Below are 17,974 nucleotides of genomic sequence, written 5' to 3'. Positions count from 1 at the left end.
TCGTCACCCTGGGGGTCTTGGTGTGGGTCACGGGAGCTGTGACTGCTCACGCATGGAGCTCTGTCTGTCTCGCTGCCGTGCCGGTAGACAGCTGGTCACCAACAAAGTGTGTGTCCCAGTGGCCTTTGAGAAGAATTCTCTGCATCATTTTTATACAAGGTCCTTTTTCCTTTCAATGTCAACCTCGTGTCTTCTAGCCAAGCGATATGTTCTTGCAGAAACAGGAAGTGTGGCCCAAGTGAGAAATGAGGGAATTGATCTATAACTGCTATCAGTTTTTATACAGTTGAGCCATTGTAATTTATACATAAACATGTTAAATCTATGGAAGTGAGTCATGGTGCCAGACCCTCACAAATGCCGAATGTCCACGTGGGACCTCTCTTCTGTCGTGTCCACATCACAAGAAGAAAAGTCGCTCAAATGCAGCACGGAGTGGACGTGAATCTCCGAAAACTCCATGAATCAGAGCGACTGCTTTCCCAATTGCCGGTCTCCCCATTTGAGGTTGTGAGATTCCCGTTCTGAAGCTCCTTCAATTTCCCAGCACCCATTTCACTCCTTCGTGGAGATAACAGACTCACACTGTTACCTTGTTCTCAGATTTTCTAATTAGAAAAAGCACATATTTCACAAGAATTGTCCGGCTAACTCACTCCTTAGCCTGGGTAACCCACATACCACTTTTCTCTTTAAAATACTCGCCTTTCAGAACTCTTGGTAAATTATTTAAGAATAGGAAGGTACCATGACTTTGGCCACAAGCAGTATTATGTATAATGTGCAAGTGAGTGCCTTGAGAGCCATGGTTGCTAAAGACAAATTTTCTCAGAAGAGAAAAATGTAAGCGGTTCTTTACATGATCATTAATTTTGTTTTGCCTAAATAACATCTTGTCTTTGTACAGGGATACAGGACGTTGCTGAGTATTGACGGGGGCGAGTGGGTCCCGCTGCCCCACAGTGTGATCCTGAATATCGACAGGGGTGAGTGGGTCCTGCTGCCCCACTGTGTGTGACAAGCCCTTTGTTTCTGGCCCGGAAATGTCCCGGCTCCGTCAGTGCATTGGGCTGGTGCTGGCTCCCTTTGTTAGTTTGCATGCGAGGCAAAATCTCACGTCTTTCACTCTTGTTGACATACAGATGCCAAAGCTTTGAACAAATTCTTACTAAATCAAACCCAGAAATATGTAAAAGGGATATAAGAATACCATGAACACTTAGAGTTTGTTCTCGTGATCTGTAGTTTTGCATTGTACATTTTGGCTTATCATTCAAAAATCAATGTAGTTCACCATATTAACAAAAAATAAAGCAGAAAACCCATTTATTTTATCCTCTCGGTAGACACTGAAAAACATCTGTTGAAATTTAATAGTCCTTATACGAATTTCCTACCACATCAGGAACAGAAGGGAACTTTCTCCATTTGATAAAGGCCACTCCTGAAAAACCAGAGCTGACCCCCCTCCTCGGTGGTGGCAGCCGGGGGAGCTCAGCCCATAGTCAGGGGTGTCGGGAGCATGGCCATTCTCAGTGGTTCAGGTTCGCATGGTGCGCACTGGGGCCCTCGTCCGTGAAGTGAGTCAGGAGAACTAAAAGGCATAAAGACTTGGAAGCAGGGAGATGCTCGATGTACAGAAGACATAGGGCCTTATTTAGAATATTTTAGGAAATGTACAAACAACCAGAAATGGTGTGAATTTTGCAAGCATGCAAGATGGACACTTCGCAACAGATGTATACAGATGCCCAGTGGCCCGTGAAAGGTGCTCACCAGGGAGTCATTGGGTAAGTACAACTTAAACCCACAAGGTTCCCCTTCACAAGACTGGAGAAGGGAGGACAGTAGCAGCTGCTGGTGAAGATAAGACAGACTGGATCTCAGACTGATGGAGACTTAAAATGGCACAGCCACTTCAGCAAACTGTGGCAGTTTCTTTAAAATATGTACACTTACCATATGGCCCAGCAGGTACGCTGTAGACGTTCACCAAGGAGAGCTGAAAATGTGTGTCCTTGTAAAAGAATGCACATTATCTCCAGAGTAAATTGTCAGAGCCAAGAACTGGAAACAACATAAATCTCTCTCATCTGGAGAAACATGAGCAAATTCTGATATATTCATACATTGTCCTAGTTCCCATCAGGAAAAACGTACAAAATACTGAAACCAAAACAGACAACGGGGATGAGTTCCAGGAGCCTTGAATTGAGCAGAGAGTGAACACCACGCCGTGGAGTCCATGTGACGATGGAGAATCTATGCGAGTCTCGGGCGACGGAAGAGCACCAAGAACACTCCTCGAGAATGAACAGTGACTGTCTCTTGAGGGCTGGGAGGGGACTTGTGGGAACTTTGACGCGAAAGATTTGATTCGGGTAATAAATTTCCATTTATCGTAATGCGCCAAGTGTACTCAAGATCTGAACATTTCACTGTGTATACTTTGTACTCTCTCCCTTCCAAAACAATGAAAAAATAATTACAAATGAGCACTGAACTCGATAGATTTTTCACAGTGGTATTAGATAGCAATTCTGAAAGCATTTCTGTATCTCCAGGCTTAAGCAAATAAGTTTAATAAATCAGTGAATATATTGAGTGTTACAGGACCCAGGTTTCTTTCTTGGTAAGAGGTAGAAATAAGAAAAGGCCAAAGCCTGGAATGGATCACGTGGGATTCGGTTGCAGCAGGAGGTATCAGTATAAGCTGGTGGCTCCCGACAGATGTAGACAGGGATAGAAGTGCCTGTGGATGGGTGTGGGTGCATATGCGTGTACATGCGTGTTGTGTGTTCTACTTGCTGGCAATGCCCAGCAGCACCCGGTGCCCACTCTTAACTTCCAAACACGGTTCTTCACTAGAAGGAGCCCTGGTCTAAGGGCTGGGGAATCCGGTGTCAAATCTGGGACCAGTTGAGCAACAGAACAAACCATTGTAACTATGAATCATCACCCACCAAGCCAGACTCCATGAGTACATATGGACATAGGTAAATGAATGCTGAAAGATAGAATAATTATTTTTCAGTGAATATGGAGGATCTAATGATTTAGAAGGAATGACAGGAAATCAGTGGATGCTAAAACTAGTAGTGAAGAATTGATGGAAAACAGAATATGCACATAGTGTCAGGGTGTCTCCTCCCAAATCTTAATTTCAACGCGAGAAGTAGCATCTTTGCTTTGGAGGCACGTAAGCACCACCTTCACTGAGTTGCCGATGTTAACATTGCCACACAGGACAGACGTCTGCGGTGTCCCTGCTATAAAATGCATACTCTTGAGTCTAGTCCGGAAGTTACCAAAATAAAGGACAAGCTGTAAAATAACTGACCTGTATCCTTTAACATTTCCAATTTCAAGAAACACAAAAGCTGAGAAACTTGGATTCTGGACGGGTAAAAATCACATGACAAATCAATTCATGATCCTGGATTGGATCTTCAAATAGGAGGACAAAGTAAAAAAATTATGGAGACAGTTGACACCATTTGAAAGTGAACTTTGTATATGACAGTTAAATTTCCCGATCTTGAGGAAAATGAATGTGAGAGCATATCCTTGTGTTGAGGAAATACGTTGAAACATTTAGGTATGGAAGGACATAGTATCTGAAATTTATTTTCATTTGACTTAGAAAATTCATGGGGGAGGGGGGAAAGCAGTGATGTAAGATAGGAGCATTTGGGCCTAAGTTGAGCCTGGTAAGTTATGTGGGAATTCGCTACGCTGTTTCTTGCAGATTTTCTGTGTGTTTGAAATTACATCCAAAAAGTTTAAAAGGGAGAATATGCAAAACAAAAAGCGATTTGTGGAAGTGAGTGGACTGTCACTTCATTGATGCCTTCAGTTTTTGGCCATGAGCCAAGTCAGTCACATAGTGGTTTTTGACCTGGGAATTAGAAATAGTGGCCAGATGACCAGGCTCTTTAGTTAGGGAGAGAAGTGTGCACAAAGGCTGACCAAGACCAAGCAGTGTGATGAGCTGCTTGTGGGCGTGATGCTGAGGGTCTGGGTCCTGTCTCAGGTGGCAGCTTGGGGGGTTTAAGCCAGAAAGCCACGTCCGATTCCCTTTCATGGGATTATTCTCGCAGCTTCAGAGAAAACTGCCCCAACCCGTCTTCACTCACGCTGGCCATTTTTGGTGGTGTTTTTATTCTGCTAACACCGTTCTCACTGACAATTTAGGGCCTTTGAGCGGGTTTTTGCCTGTGTCTCAAAGATTCTCATCTTGACAGCCGGTATGTTTCATTCCCGTTGTTCTGATTCTGTGTTAAGAGGGTTCTTCCCTGGCTTCACAGTTTGGAGTTGCCGCTGCATCTGTCTCTGCTCTAATTCTCTAGCCCATGTATCACTTGTCTCGTCCCTTAAGAAGTGGCCTGCGTGAGATGCCATGAGACTGTCTGCCTTATCACCACTGCGTCCCCAGCCCGTAGGGACTTACAGAGAAGGCATTCAGTGAATGTGTGGAATTAATGTAATGGGTTAATAGCCACAAAATGTGTTAATGGTTGTTTTAGTCTCTTTTCACGCTGCTGATAAAGACATGCCCGGGACTGGGAAGAAAAAGATTTAGTTGGCCTTGCAGTTCCGCATAGTGGGGAGGCCTCAGAATCATGGTGGGAAGCGAAAGGCACTTCTTACATGTCAGCAGCAAGAGAAAACGAGGTAGAAGCAAAAGCGGAAACCCCTGATAAACCATGAGATCTCATGAGACTTATTCACTATCACAAGAATAGCACAGGAAAGATGGGCCCCAGTGATTCAATTACCTCTCCCTAGGTCGCTCCCACAACACATGGGAATTCTGGGAGGTACAATTCAAGTTGAAATTTGGGTGGGGACACAGCCATACCTTATCCATAGCCAACACAGTCCTGGCCCATGGCTGGTATTGAGCTGAGCTGCGACTGTGGCTGTGTGAGTTGGGGTGCGAGGCGTGTGCACGCCTCTCAGTGGTACAGTGAAAGGATTTGGAGGCTCACACGTGTGACCTACAAAGAATCTCCAAAGATCAAGGTCCATTCACCCTAAAAAGAAAAATCTCAGCGCAGTTTACAGCCAGTGTTTGCTTGTGGACATGGATTCTGCAGTAATAAAATGAATAATTAAAAGTCTGTGAATAAATTTTAATGTCTTTACTGGAATTGTAAACACTGATTTTCTTTCCTCACCTACCCATCTGTTGGTGAGTTTGAGAAGGTGGATGAACCGTGCTGCGGGGACAGAGAGGAGGGTACAGCTTGGCCACTGGGACCTCAGCTGAGCCCTGAGTGATTGAGCTCTCTCCGTTTCAGACGTCCACACGGAAGCTGTCCAGGCAGCTCTGGCCAAACACAAAGAGTGGAAGATGGCGGTGCCTATGCCTTCCAAACGCAGGTCCCTGGTCGTGCAGACCTCCATGGATGCCTACACCCCTCCAGGTAAGGGACACGCTCCTTGACACTGCCTCCTGAACATGCTGGGCGCCTCAGAATTGACCACTGGCTCAGCATTCGGGTTTTTGCCTTCAAAATCTTGGTGCAGAAATGCAGATTTTGTGAACCAGAATTCCAAAAACAGTGTATGAGTTAAACGTGGAAGGAAAAGTAACATTATGTATCTGTATAAATACACGTTTTTAACTTTTCATCAAGACTCGTGCGTATGATACATACCAGTAAAATCTCACACAGTTTTATTCATTTAATTCCTTGTATGGAAAAGGGAAGAGTTTGTTGTAGCCCTCTGGGTGGAATTGGACTTTTCTTCTGATTAGGCTGGTGCATGCGTGTTCTCAAATCTTCAGATAAGTGTGCTGTATTGTTGGATTGTTTTAGAACAAGCGAATTGGACAGTTTAAGCAGCTACCCGAATCAGGTCATAAACTTTGCCTGCAAGGTGCCAGCTGGTATTTTAGTTCCTGCAGGCCATAAGGTCTCTTACAACCACTTAACTCTGGCCTCAGCCATGGGTGATAGCAAGTGCCTATGGCTGAGTACCAATAAAACTATATTTACAAGCACAGTGAACCAGATTTGATGCACAGACCTGCCAACCCCTGATCTAAATTACTAAAGGTAATAGCCAATTTGTATTTCTGCTACATAATACTGCTTTTCTTTAATCTTGAATTTTACATAACTACCCAAATTCTCTATTTTCTCTACCCAAATAATTATAAACTACATTTCATGATCTTCACACCCAAGGAAAGCAGAAAGTTTAGTTATCCGGATACTTGTTAAAGACACAGATTGAACCTACGTTATTTGATGTTTAGTTTCTGTGATTTTTATTCCAACATTATTCATGTCATTGTTACAAGCTTGTCTTCTCAAAGGACTTGAATCACCTTACATCCCACTTTGAAGCTACATATCACTTTAAATGACACCGTGTTTTTCCTCCAATACAAGAGAAACTTAAGGTACAATATGAATAGTTGAAAATGTACAACATTTTGGGGAGTATTTTTACTTCTGAAGTTTAGCTTAGACTTGGGAAGCAGTGAGACAGAAGGATGTGCTTCAGATCAGAGCTGAGATCAAGCATATGTCCACATTACAGCAAGCAGCTCCTGAGTTTCACCTTTATGTACCTTTACAAATGAAGGTAGTGGAATTTATAGGACAGAACTTACAGTACATCATTTTGGGTTTTCGTTGCTTTTTGTTTTGAGACAATGTCTTGCTCTCTCACCAAGGTTGGAATTCAGCATCATGATGGCAGCTCTTGGCTCAATGCAGCTGTGACCACCTGGGCTCAAGCGGTCCTCCCACTTCAGCCTCAAGCAGCTGGGACCACAGGTGCTCACCACCACACCCAGCTAAGTTTTAAGTTTTTGTAGAGACAGGGTGTTCCTATGTTGTTCTTGTTTTTCATTTACACATAAAGTGTTCTTCATCTAAAGAGCGCAATGCCAGCAGGCAAGGGAGTGAATGCTGTGCTAGCAAGGTTGTTGGCAAAGGAGCCCTTTCTGCCTACGTGCTCCCTTGGACTCCTCCCTTTCTTTATTTTAATATTAAGTCACAGCACGTGATTAAGGGCTGGGCACAGTAGCTCATGCCTATAACTCCAGCACTTTGGGAGTCCAGTGCAGGTGTATGGCTTGAGCCCAAGGGTTCAAGGCCAGCCTGGAAAACATGGCAAAATGTACAGAAATGCCTTTTGTACATCTTGTCTGCACCAAAAGTACAAAAAATTAGCTGAGCCTGGTGGTGTACACCTGTAGTCCCAGCTACTTGGGAGGCTGAGGTGGGAGAATCACTTGAGCCCGGGAGGCAGAGGTTGCTGTCAGCTGAGATGCCACCACTGCACTCCAGCCGGGGCAACAGAGCAAGACTCCCATCTCAATTAGAAAAATATAACAATAAGGCCGGGCGCGGTGGCTCAAGCCTGTAATCCTAGCACTTCGGGAGGCCGAGACGGGTGGATCACGAGGTCAGGAGATGGAGACCATCCTGGCTAACACGGTAAAACCCCGTCTCTACTAAAAAATACAAAAAACTAGCTGGACAAGGTGGCGGGCGCCTGTAGTTTTAGCTACACAGGAGGCTGAGGCAGGAGAATGGCGTAAACCCGGGAGGCGGAGCTTGCAGTGAGCTGAGATCCGGCCACTGCACTCCAACCCGAGCAAGAGAGAGAGACTCCGTCTCAAAAAAAGAAAAGAAAAGAAAAATAAATAGAGACTCTTTAGAAAGGATTAGGCCAGGCGTGGTGGCTCATGCCTGTAACCTCAGCACTTTGGGAAGCCAAGGCAGGCAGATTGCTTGAGTCCTGGCGTTTGAGACTAGCCTGGGCAACATTCCAAAGCTCATCCCTACAAAAAATACAGAAATCAGCCGGGCATGGTGGTATGTGCCTGTGGTCCCAGCTGCTCAGGAGGCTGGGGTGGGAGAATCACCTGGGCCGGGGGAGGTTGAGGCTGCGGTGAGCCATGATCATGCCACTGCACTCCAGCCTGGGCAACAGAGCTAGACCCTATCTCAAAAAATAATATGCTTAATCCTGTTTCTTTAGTTTATGGTTATAATTTGCAAAAACTTATGGTAAAAAAATTGCATTTGTGTGTGTTCTTTGTGTAACTAACAACATGGACGTAAAAGGATAACCCACTTGAAATATTTTAAACCAAATTTTTGGCACTAACCAGTATGTAAGGCAACGGGCATTTTTCTTCACTTTTTATAAGAGAAATGACTTTGAAATGGAAGAAGCAGTGCGGTTATTTGCTTATTTCTCGTATTGAATCCAACCGCTAAGAAATGTTACTGGGTCATGCGTGATGAATAACCTCACTGTACAGATGTCTACAAAATATAAAAGAATATTATTTGAAATGTTATTTTTGTGAAATATTTGGATTTGACTAACATTTTTATATAAACCATAAAGCATCCTTTGTAAATTTCCATCAGGAGTCCTCTTGATATCACATGGGGCAGTTTTGTAAAATCATAAATGTCAATATCATAAAAATTTTTTACTCCCTCCTTATTTTGTGCTTAGCGATAGTTTGCATGTTTATTACCGTACTTACTCGATCAAAATCTTAGCTGCATTTCCTACCTACTTTTCTTAGTTGTTGGTAACAGTGGTAAGATCTTACTGAGTTTCATTGCCCTTCAGAGCATGTTCTTGAAGTTTATCTTCTATGAAATGACGGACTGCTGACCTGGATTATAGTTTCTGGAGAAACACTCATTAGGATTGTTGCAACACTAATATTCTTTGGGTGAAACTTGCCTTTAGTTTTCAAATGTAAAGATATAAGAATCATTTGCCAAAATTTCTAGCCATGATCAGAGAACAGGGACCCAAATCACACATCTGCCGTAAACAACTGTAAAACTGCACAAACCGAATGAGGTGGCTGTTTTTAGTCTGTGACAAGAGCTGTGGCAGCCAGAACCTGAGGGCGAGGGCAGGAGAATGAATGAGACGCACCCACAGTACACTTGCCCTCTGGAGAACACCTGCAGACTGTGGCGCCGAGAGCTCAGGTGTGGGTGGAGCAGGGCCATCCTATCAAGTCCAGAATGCAGAGCTCGGAAGGAGCTCAGGTGTGAGCGGAGCATGGCCACCCTACCACAGCCAGGAGGGGGAGATCGGAGTGGGTGCAGGATTGGAGCTCTCCACAGATCCACACCAGCAGCGAATCAATCCAAGCCTGCCCACGTCACAATGACCCAGCAGTGCCTGTGCTACCTACTAAAACAAGAGCTGGAAAGCTTCAGAGGAAGGTTAGGGATCCTGAGTGTGCTCAACATGTTACCTACAATGTGTAATACTCAGCAAATAATCACTGCATACACAGAGAAACAGGAGGTAGAATCGTGGTCAAGGAAAAGGCAGTAAAAAGTGCACACACATGCAGGATGGTCTCTGTCACTCACCACATGCGGCGGCTGAGCACATGAAGTGCGCCCGGTCTGAAGTGGATTTGCTGCGTGAAAGACATGCCAGTTAATATAAAAAATAGAAAATATTGTATTTGTATTTTTTTTTTTTTTTTTGAGATGGAGTCTCGCTCTGTTGCCCAGGCTAGAGTGCAGTGGCGCGATCTCGGCTCACTGCAATCTCTGCCTCCCGGGTTCATGCCATTCTCCTGCCTCAGCCTCCCAAGTAGCTGCCCGCTGCCACGTCTGGCTAATTTTTTGTATTTTTAGTAGAGACGGGGTTTCACCGTGTTAGCCAGGATGGTCTCGATCTCCTGATCTCGTGATCCACCCGCCTCAGCCTTCCAAAGTGCTGGGATTACAGATGTGAGCCATCTCACCCGGCCTATTTGTATTTCTTATTGAAAGTATAGTATGAGCATTTTGAGTTAAAAATATACTAGTAAAATTAATTGTACCTGTTTATATAATTTATATGAGGCTACAAGGAAGGTTTCAAGTTCTATAACAGGACTCTCATAATTCTGTTGGAAAGTGCCTGTCTAGATCCAGCAGAAGACCGAGTTTTTAAATCTACAATTATAAATATTTAGGGAATCAAATTACAATGTGTCAAAGAACGAAAATATTTTAATTCTTGGGCCAGAGGAAGGGAAGACACTTTTTACTATAATGGAGTTGGGGAATTTCAGGTTCCGTACACGATAATCTTGAGAATTGTCACTCCCTCCTCACAGGTAAAAAGCTGAGCAAACTGAAAAATCAGCTGCTCTTCTTAAACCTGCAAGAGACGTGAGGTCACAGGCAAGCCACTGTCCCCAGATTGGCTGGACAGGTAAAGCGGAGAATTACCATACACTGGAGCACAATGCTCCAAGGAACCCACGCTGGGATTGGAAAACCTGAACTGGAATTGACAAATTGCTGCAGTGAGGTGTGGCCACATCTGAGAGTTAAAACCTCCGGGAGGCCTGTGCATATGGGTCTCATGCTTTTGTGAGTTGTATCATCAGAAGCTCAACCAGGTTCTTGAAGTAAACATCAGAGAAAAATCCCCTCATACTTACTACAGGGGAAAGAGAATAGGAATCATTTTTCAATATGTAGGTGCACTCTTCACTAGGTCTACCTTCCAGAGAAGCTTGTTAACTAGAGACTAACCAGGTGGGATTTTATCAGAGCCTTCTGACCTGGTGGAAAGGGAAATACCCAACTCCAACCTCCAGAACTGAAAAGCAAAAAAGAACAGAGTATCCAAGCACTATGGGACTTCCACAGAGGCATAAAATATGCATAACGGTAATACAAGGGGGAAGAAAGAGGAACAGAAGAACTATTTGTAACAGTAATAGCTGAATTTCCTCAGATTAATGCCAGACACCAAACCATAGATCCAGGAAGCTCAAGAAACACCAAGAAGGATAAATGTAAAAACGACGACGACAAAAACAAAACAAAAATAAACTCTACTTGGGCATAAAATATTCCAACTATGGTGAATCAAAGATTAAAAAGCAAACCGGAGTAATCTCCTTCCCTATGGAAGATCAAAGATAAGAATTATATTCAACTTCCCCTCAAACACCATGAAAGCAAGAAGTGGAGTGAAGTATTTAAACTATTGAGAGGAAAAAAATTCCATTAACCTAGAAGTCTATACTCTGTGAAATTATCTTTCAAAAGTGAAGAAAAAGTAAAGACCTTCTCCGACAAAAATTGCAAAATTTGTTGCCAGTAGACCTGCCTTGCAAAAAATGGTCAAAGTTCTTTAGAGAAAATAGTAGAGGTCAGTAACTCAGCTGTACACAAAGAAAGGAAGGGCACAGTCTGTTTACAGGGCTCACACCTGTCATCCTAACACTCTGGGAGGCCAAGATGGGAGTACAGCTGGAGGCCGCTTAGTTGAGACCAGCCTGGGCAACGTAGTGAGACTCTGTCTCATTAAAAAAAAGCCAAACGTGGTGGCCAACACCTATAGTGCCAGCTACTTTGAGAGGCTGAGATGGGTCACTTCTTGAGCCCAGGATCCCGTTCAAGGCTGTGGTGAGCTATAATGATGCTGCTCCACTCCAGCCTGGGCAACAGAGAAAGACCTTGTCTGTTTAAAAAAAAATAAATAGAAAAACAAAAAGCATTAAAGAAGAAATAGTGAAGGTAGAAGAAAATCTTTCATTTTTCTTAATAGATCTAACATAACAGTTCATTCATAATAGTGACAGTAAATATGTCTTATACACACACTTAAATATAAGTGAAATGAACGAGAGCAGTGATACCCAAGGGATGGGACAGAGCAATTAGGAATTAGGATTATTTTGTTATTATAGTGTGCTTGCATTATCAAGAAACCAGTGTAGTGTCGTTTGAAAGTAGACTTGGGTTACTTGTAAATTTATATTGCAAATTCCAAGGCAGCCACTTTAAAAAAAAAAAAGGAAAAAAAAAAAAAAAAGAACTGATATGCTAAGAAAGGAAAGAAAATAAATCATAGAAAATGCTCAATTAAGACCACAAGGAAATAAAAAGAGTGAAACACAAAAACAAAGAACAAGGGCAACAAATAGAAAATAGTAACAAATATGGTAGATGTTAATTCAACTGTATATCATTACTTTCAATGTCAGTCCAAATGCACCGAACTATATATTGTCTATAAGAAATCCACTTTAGATATAAAGACCTACATATAGATCAACAGTAAAGGGATAGAAAAAGATATAAATGTTAACACTAATTTTTTGGTGTGCAATGGCCTGATCTCATCTCACTGCAACCTCTGCCTCCCAGGTTCAAGTGATTCTCCCTCAGCCTCCCGAGTAGCTGGGATTACAGGCATTTGTCGTCATGCCCGGGTAATTTTTTTTTTTCTATTTTTGTACAGATGGGATTTCCCCATGTTGGCCAGGCCGGTCTTGAACTCCTGACCTCAGGTGATCATCCCGCCTTGGCCTCCTAAAGTGCTGGGATTACAGGCATGAGCCACCGTACCCGGCCAACACTCATTTTGAAAAATGGAAGTGGTGATATTAATTTCAGACAGAGTTGGCTTTACATCAAGGAAAGTTACCAGAGATGATTATTACGTAATAAAGGGGTCAATTCTCCAAGAAGATGTAACAATCCTGAAATGTATTTTTGCTAACAAAGCATCAGAATGCCAAAGCAAAAACTGATACACTTCAAGGAGAAGTAATTAACCCACTAGTATAGTTGGAGAGGTTAACACCCCTTTATCAGAAATGGACCAATTCAGTAGCCAGAAAATCAGGACAAAATTGAAATCGGCATCCTCAGTCAACTGTATATAACTGACGTTTATAGACTATTTCCTCCAACAACAACAGAATACAGAACATTCACCAAGACATACCATGTTGTGGTCCATAAAACACACCTTAACAAATTTAAAAGAATAGGAATCAAACAAGTGTGTTCTCAACCACAGTAAAGTAGAAATCAATAATAGATGACTGGAAAATATATTAGGATATTAAACAATACACTTATACATACTACATTGTTCAAGGAAGAAATCTGAAGATTTCTTCGAATTTTTGAAGTAAATGAAAATGAAAACTTGTTAAAATTTGTGAGCTGCAATGACAGTAATGTTTATAGGGAAATTTATAGATTTAAATGCATACGTTAAAAAAAACAAGATCTAAAATCAATCAGCTTCCACCTTCGAAAACGAGAAAAACATCATCAAATTAAATTCTAAGCAGGAGACAAATAATGAAAGAGCAGAAATCAATACATTGAAAACAGAATATCAGTAGAGAAAAATCAATGAAACCAAAAGCTGGTTCTTTGAGAGAAAATCTGTAAGCCTCTAACAAGAAAAAGAAATACAGCAGATAAATTACCAATATCAGAAATGAAATAAGGAACATAACTACAGATCCCATGGACATTAAAAGGACAATAAATATTATGAACAACTCTATGGCCACAAATTTGATAACGTGGATGAAATGAACCAATTTCTTTAAAGACAGAATCTGCCAAAATTTGAACAAGAAGAAACGATCTGTATGCACCTGTATCTGTTAAATTGAATCAGTGGTTAATAACCTTTCAAAACAGGAAGTGCCAGGCCCAGGTGGGTTCACTGGTGAATTCTACCAAACATCTAAGAAGAAATTATACCAATTATCTACAATCTCTTTCAGAACATAGAGGCTGAGGAATACTTCTTAACTCATTCTATAGAGCCAGCATCATTTTAATACCAAATACCATTTTAATAACAAAATATTACAAGAAAACTACAGAACATCTCTCATGAACATAGATGCAGTAATCTTCAATAAAATATTAGCAAATTAAATCTAACAAAAATTGTGCACTAAAACCACATGGAATTTCACATATCCAAAGCTGGTTTAACATTGAAAAGCCAATTAACGTAATTCATCACATTAATGGGTCAAAGACTAACAGATGCCTCATCTAAGAAGATATAGAGATGGCAAATCGATGTATGAAATCATGCTTCACATCATGTGTCATAGAGAAATGCAGATGAAAGCAACAGTAAGATATCACTACACCAGAATCCAGAACACTATCAACACCAAAGCCTGTGAAGATGTGGAGCTGTGGGAATTCTCTCTCATTCATTGCGGGTCTTAATGCAAAATAGAACAGCCTTTAGGAAGACAGATTGGTGGTTTCTTACAAAACTAAATATACTCTTACCATATGATAAAGCAATTACACTCCTTGGCATTTGCTCAAAGGAGTTGAAAACTTATGTCTACACAAAAAGCCTGCAAGTAGATATTTAGAGCAGCCTTATTCATAGTTGTCAAAACTTGGAAGCAACCAAAATGCCCCTCAGCAGGTGAATGTATAAGTGAGCTGTGGTACATCCAGACAATGGGATATTATATGAGGCTGAAAATGAATGAGCTATCCATAAAAAGACACGGAGGAAACTTAAAAGGGCATATTGCTAAGTGAAAGAAGCAATCTGAAAAGGTTGTTGTATGATTCCAGCTTTACAACATCGTAGAAAAGGCAAGACTATGGAGACTGTAAAGAAGATCAGTGGTTGCCAGGGGCCGGGGGGAGGCAGGGATGAATAGGCAGAGCAGGAGAATTTTTAGTATCATGTGATCTCTGTATGATACTGTAATGGTGGATACATGTTATACATTTGTCCAGACCCATATATTGTACAACACCAAGAATGAACCCTGATGTGAATGATGGAGTTGGAGTGGTAATGATGTTTTGCTGTAGAAGTATCAGTTGTGACAAATGTACCAGTCTGGTAGGCAATATCGATGACAGGAGATGCTGTGCATATATAGGGTATACATGAGACATCACTATAAAGCTGGAAAATATGACACTGAGATGAAATTGCGCTGATAGGCTTAACAGGTTGGAGAAGGAAGATGAAGTCTGTGGGCTCGAAGGCAGATGAAAAGGAATTAACCAAAGTGAAGCCCAGAGAAACAAAATGAAAGAAAAGCCAACAGAACCTCAAGATCCTGTGATATGTCAATATACTTGTAATACAAGAAGGAAAAGAGAGAGAAGAGCAGGGACCTTTGAAAAAAGGAGTCAGAGTTTTCTCAGATTGATGTCCAACACCTGTGTCCGGCCCCGAGAAGTTCAGTGAATTCCAAGCAGAACAAGTATGACAAGAATCACATCCAAGTTCATGATAGCCAAAGTACTGAAATCCCAAGATTAAGAGGAGATCCTGAAAGGACTCAGAAGAAAAAGACAAGTTACACACCAGAGAAGCATTTGAACAACGCGTGACTTCTGTGAAGATACAGTGGAGACCAGAAGACCATGGAAAGACATTTTTTAAAGCACTAAAAGCAGGAGAAAGGCCTGTCAACTCATATCCAGGGAAAATCTCCTTTATAAACAGGGGTGAAACAACACATTCCCAAATATGAAAGCTGAGAGAATGTGTTATCAGCAGAAATACACTATAAACGTGCTAAAGAATGTACTTGGCTGATTGCAAAGGATATCAGATGAAAGGTTAGCTCTACGAAAAAGAACCCTAGAAATCATAACAGTGCACTCTAAATTTTCTAGAAAATAATATCATAGAATATTTTACTCTATGATTTTATGGTTTTTGGTTTTTTTATGATCTTATAATTTTATGATATAAAATCATACAATGTACACAATTCTCTATGCCTCCTTTACCTGTTTTGAAGTCCTTGCTGTACCATGTACCAGTAGTTTATTCCTTATTATTTATTTATATTCTATTTGATAGATATGACATTCTGTTTATTCATTTACCAGTTGGTTGTTTCCAGTATTAAGCTGCCGTCGACATTTATGTATATATCTTTGTGTATGCATATAATTTCCTTTATCTTAAGTGGATGCCAAGTAGCATGATTGACTCTTATTGTAAGTTTAGGTTTAGCTTTTTAAAAACTGCCAAATTATTTACAAAATAACTGCACCATTTCACACTTCCACCAGCAGCATATGTGCATTCCAGTTTCTCCACATCACCAGCAATAGTTACTGTTATTTTTATTTCTGCCATTCTAAATGATGTGAAATGGTATATCATTGTGTATTTACTTTGCAACAATGAATGATGCTAAGCATTTTTAACGTGCTTATTAGCCTTTAATGTGCTAATTCCTATTCATAGCCATTTGTATATGTTGGCAAAATGTTCAGATTTTTTGCTCAGGTTTTAAATGGGTTGGTTGTCATCTTATGGGTTACAGGTGCCTTATGTAATCTGAATATAAGAGTTTTACAGATGTAACGTGTCTCAGTGAAAGAACAATCTATTATGTAGCAGACAGAACAAAGCCCTTCCCCCAAGATAACCAGGTCCTATTCCTCAGAACTTATGAACCTGTTGTCTGAAGTGGTTAAAAGGGATTTTGCAGCTGATTAATTCGATTAATTTAAGATCTTGAGATGGGACTTTTATCCTGGTTTAAGTAGGTAGACCCACTGTAATCAAGAAGGTCCTTACAAGAGAAAAGAACTGGAGACTGGAGTGATGCACTTTAAAGATGAAGAGGGGCCAGGAGTCAGGGACACATGTGGCCTCTAGAAGTTGGGAAAGGTAAAGAAATGGATTCTCATTTGAAGCCTCCAGAAGGAATGTAGTTCTGCTGACACTTAGATTTTACACTTCTGACTTCTCCATCAATAGGATAATAGATTCGTGTCTTGTTATAAGCCACTAAGATCAAAGTAATTTGTTACATTAGCTATAGGGAGATAATCATCTTTTAAAACTTACTAGTTTTCTATTTTAATGAAGTCTATTTCACTAATTTCTATGGATTGTGTTTTGGGAAGTTTTAGTAGTCTCATGGTCTTACTGTTCTTTCATTTAGGTCTGTGACTCATTTGGAGTTAATTTTTGTGTGTGCAGTAGGGATCTAAGTGGGATTTTTGTTTGTTTTGGTTTGGTTTGGGGGACTTTTTCCCCCACGGTTTTTCTTTTTGGTGTGTGGGTACTCAGTTGCCACAGCAACATTTGTTGAAAAAACAAACTACCTTTCTCTTACTGAATTGTCTTGAGACCTTTGTCAAAAATAAATTAACCATAAATACAAGGCTTTATTTCTCAATTTAATTCTGTTCCTTTGATGTATGTGTCTATTTTTGTGCTAATACCACTGCCTTAAAAACTATGACTTTATGTAAAGTTTTGAAATCAGATAGTGAAGTCTTCCAACATTGTTTCCCTTTTTTAAATTTATTTTGGCTATTGTAGGTCCTTTGAATTTCCAGATAAAATTGAGAATAAGCTTTCCATTTCACACACAGCCTTCTGGGATTTTATTAGGCAGTGCCTTGAATTAATGGATCCATACAGCAGCACTGTGTGCAACAGGAGCTTAGAAAGTACCACTGCATCAATGCGTCCACAGGTGAGGCCGGGGGCAGAAGCCAACCTCAAGCAGTTACGGTCCTCCGTGGGGCTGGCATCCAGGCAGGAAGGCGGCTCAGCGGCTCTCCTCTCACTGTGGAACTTCCTAGGTCCCCACATGAACAGAACCTAAATAACACGCAACGAACAACAGGAACGAGAACACGACCAACAGCTTCTGAGATGAGCAAGCTGGGCTGATCATGAGACACCTGACGGGGACGGTGCCAGAGCCCCTCCCGGTAACCTGTGAGGACAGCGCTGCCAGCATCTCCCTAAAACCAGCCCAAGTCAAGTTAGACTTGAGGCTTTCCAGGAGTGGGTAGATCCCTTCAATCCCACAGTCTGAACCTTCCAGGCCGTGTCTCATGGACCTCATCTCACATATGGGAACCCGGACGCTGCACCATAGACGTGGCCCCAAGCCCTCGTTCCTTCTTCAACACCACACACCAGTACAGTGAACACTTAGGATCTGGGCATTCACATAAAATACTGCTTAACTAAAACTTCTGATTTAGAACATGTTTAATTCCTACTCACAGAGCTGAAAGTGTTCTGTCCTAGGAGGCGGTAGCTGTAACTAAGCATGAGAGAAGAAGGGATCAGAGTGGTGCCAAGTATTAAATATTCCTCTAAATCTATTCACCAGGTTGCCATGCTATTGTGTCACCTGCTTCATTTTCTGTCCTTA

The 17,974-nt window shown here is 41.5% G+C and overlaps 1 protein-coding gene and 1 long non-coding RNA gene across 27 annotated transcripts in view; one reads left to right on the top strand and one right to left on the bottom strand.

The window, feature by feature from the left end:
- The window catches only part of LOC135964575 (disco-interacting protein 2 homolog C-like), a 156,122-nt gene that overhangs the window by 43,518 nt on the left and 94,630 nt on the right, over positions 1-17,974 (top strand). For 19 of the 26 annotated variants that reach the window (XR_010577063.2, XM_074000142.1, XM_074000143.1 and 16 more), the window contains exon 2: positions 5,304-5,429. Coding sequence is in view for 22 of the 26 variants with exons in the window: in XM_074000142.1 (XP_073856243.1) it covers positions 5,304-5,429 (126 nt within the window). In the remaining 4 variants the exon portion in view is untranslated. Of the gene's footprint in view, positions 1-907; positions 987-5,303; positions 5,430-6,691; positions 7,414-10,123; positions 11,852-17,974 lie in introns of those variants that run through there. The other 7 variants (XR_012416973.1, XR_012416972.1, XR_010577062.2 and 4 more) reach the window with 4 other exon arrangements.
- Positions 16,842-17,937, bottom strand: LOC135964582 (uncharacterized). The gene is made up of 2 exons (XR_010577070.1): positions 17,824-17,937; positions 16,842-17,409 (listed from the first exon to the last, which is right to left on the bottom strand). It is a non-coding gene; the product is annotated as an uncharacterized lncRNA (long non-coding RNA).

The sequence above is a fragment of the Macaca fascicularis genome, chromosome 8 (genome assembly GCF_037993035.2).
Source record: "Macaca fascicularis isolate 582-1 chromosome 8, T2T-MFA8v1.1".
Classification (NCBI taxonomy): domain Eukaryota; kingdom Metazoa; phylum Chordata; class Mammalia; order Primates; family Cercopithecidae; genus Macaca; species Macaca fascicularis.
The sequence above is the reverse complement of the archived record's forward strand: the minus strand, read 5'-3'. Positions and strand labels throughout refer to the sequence as shown.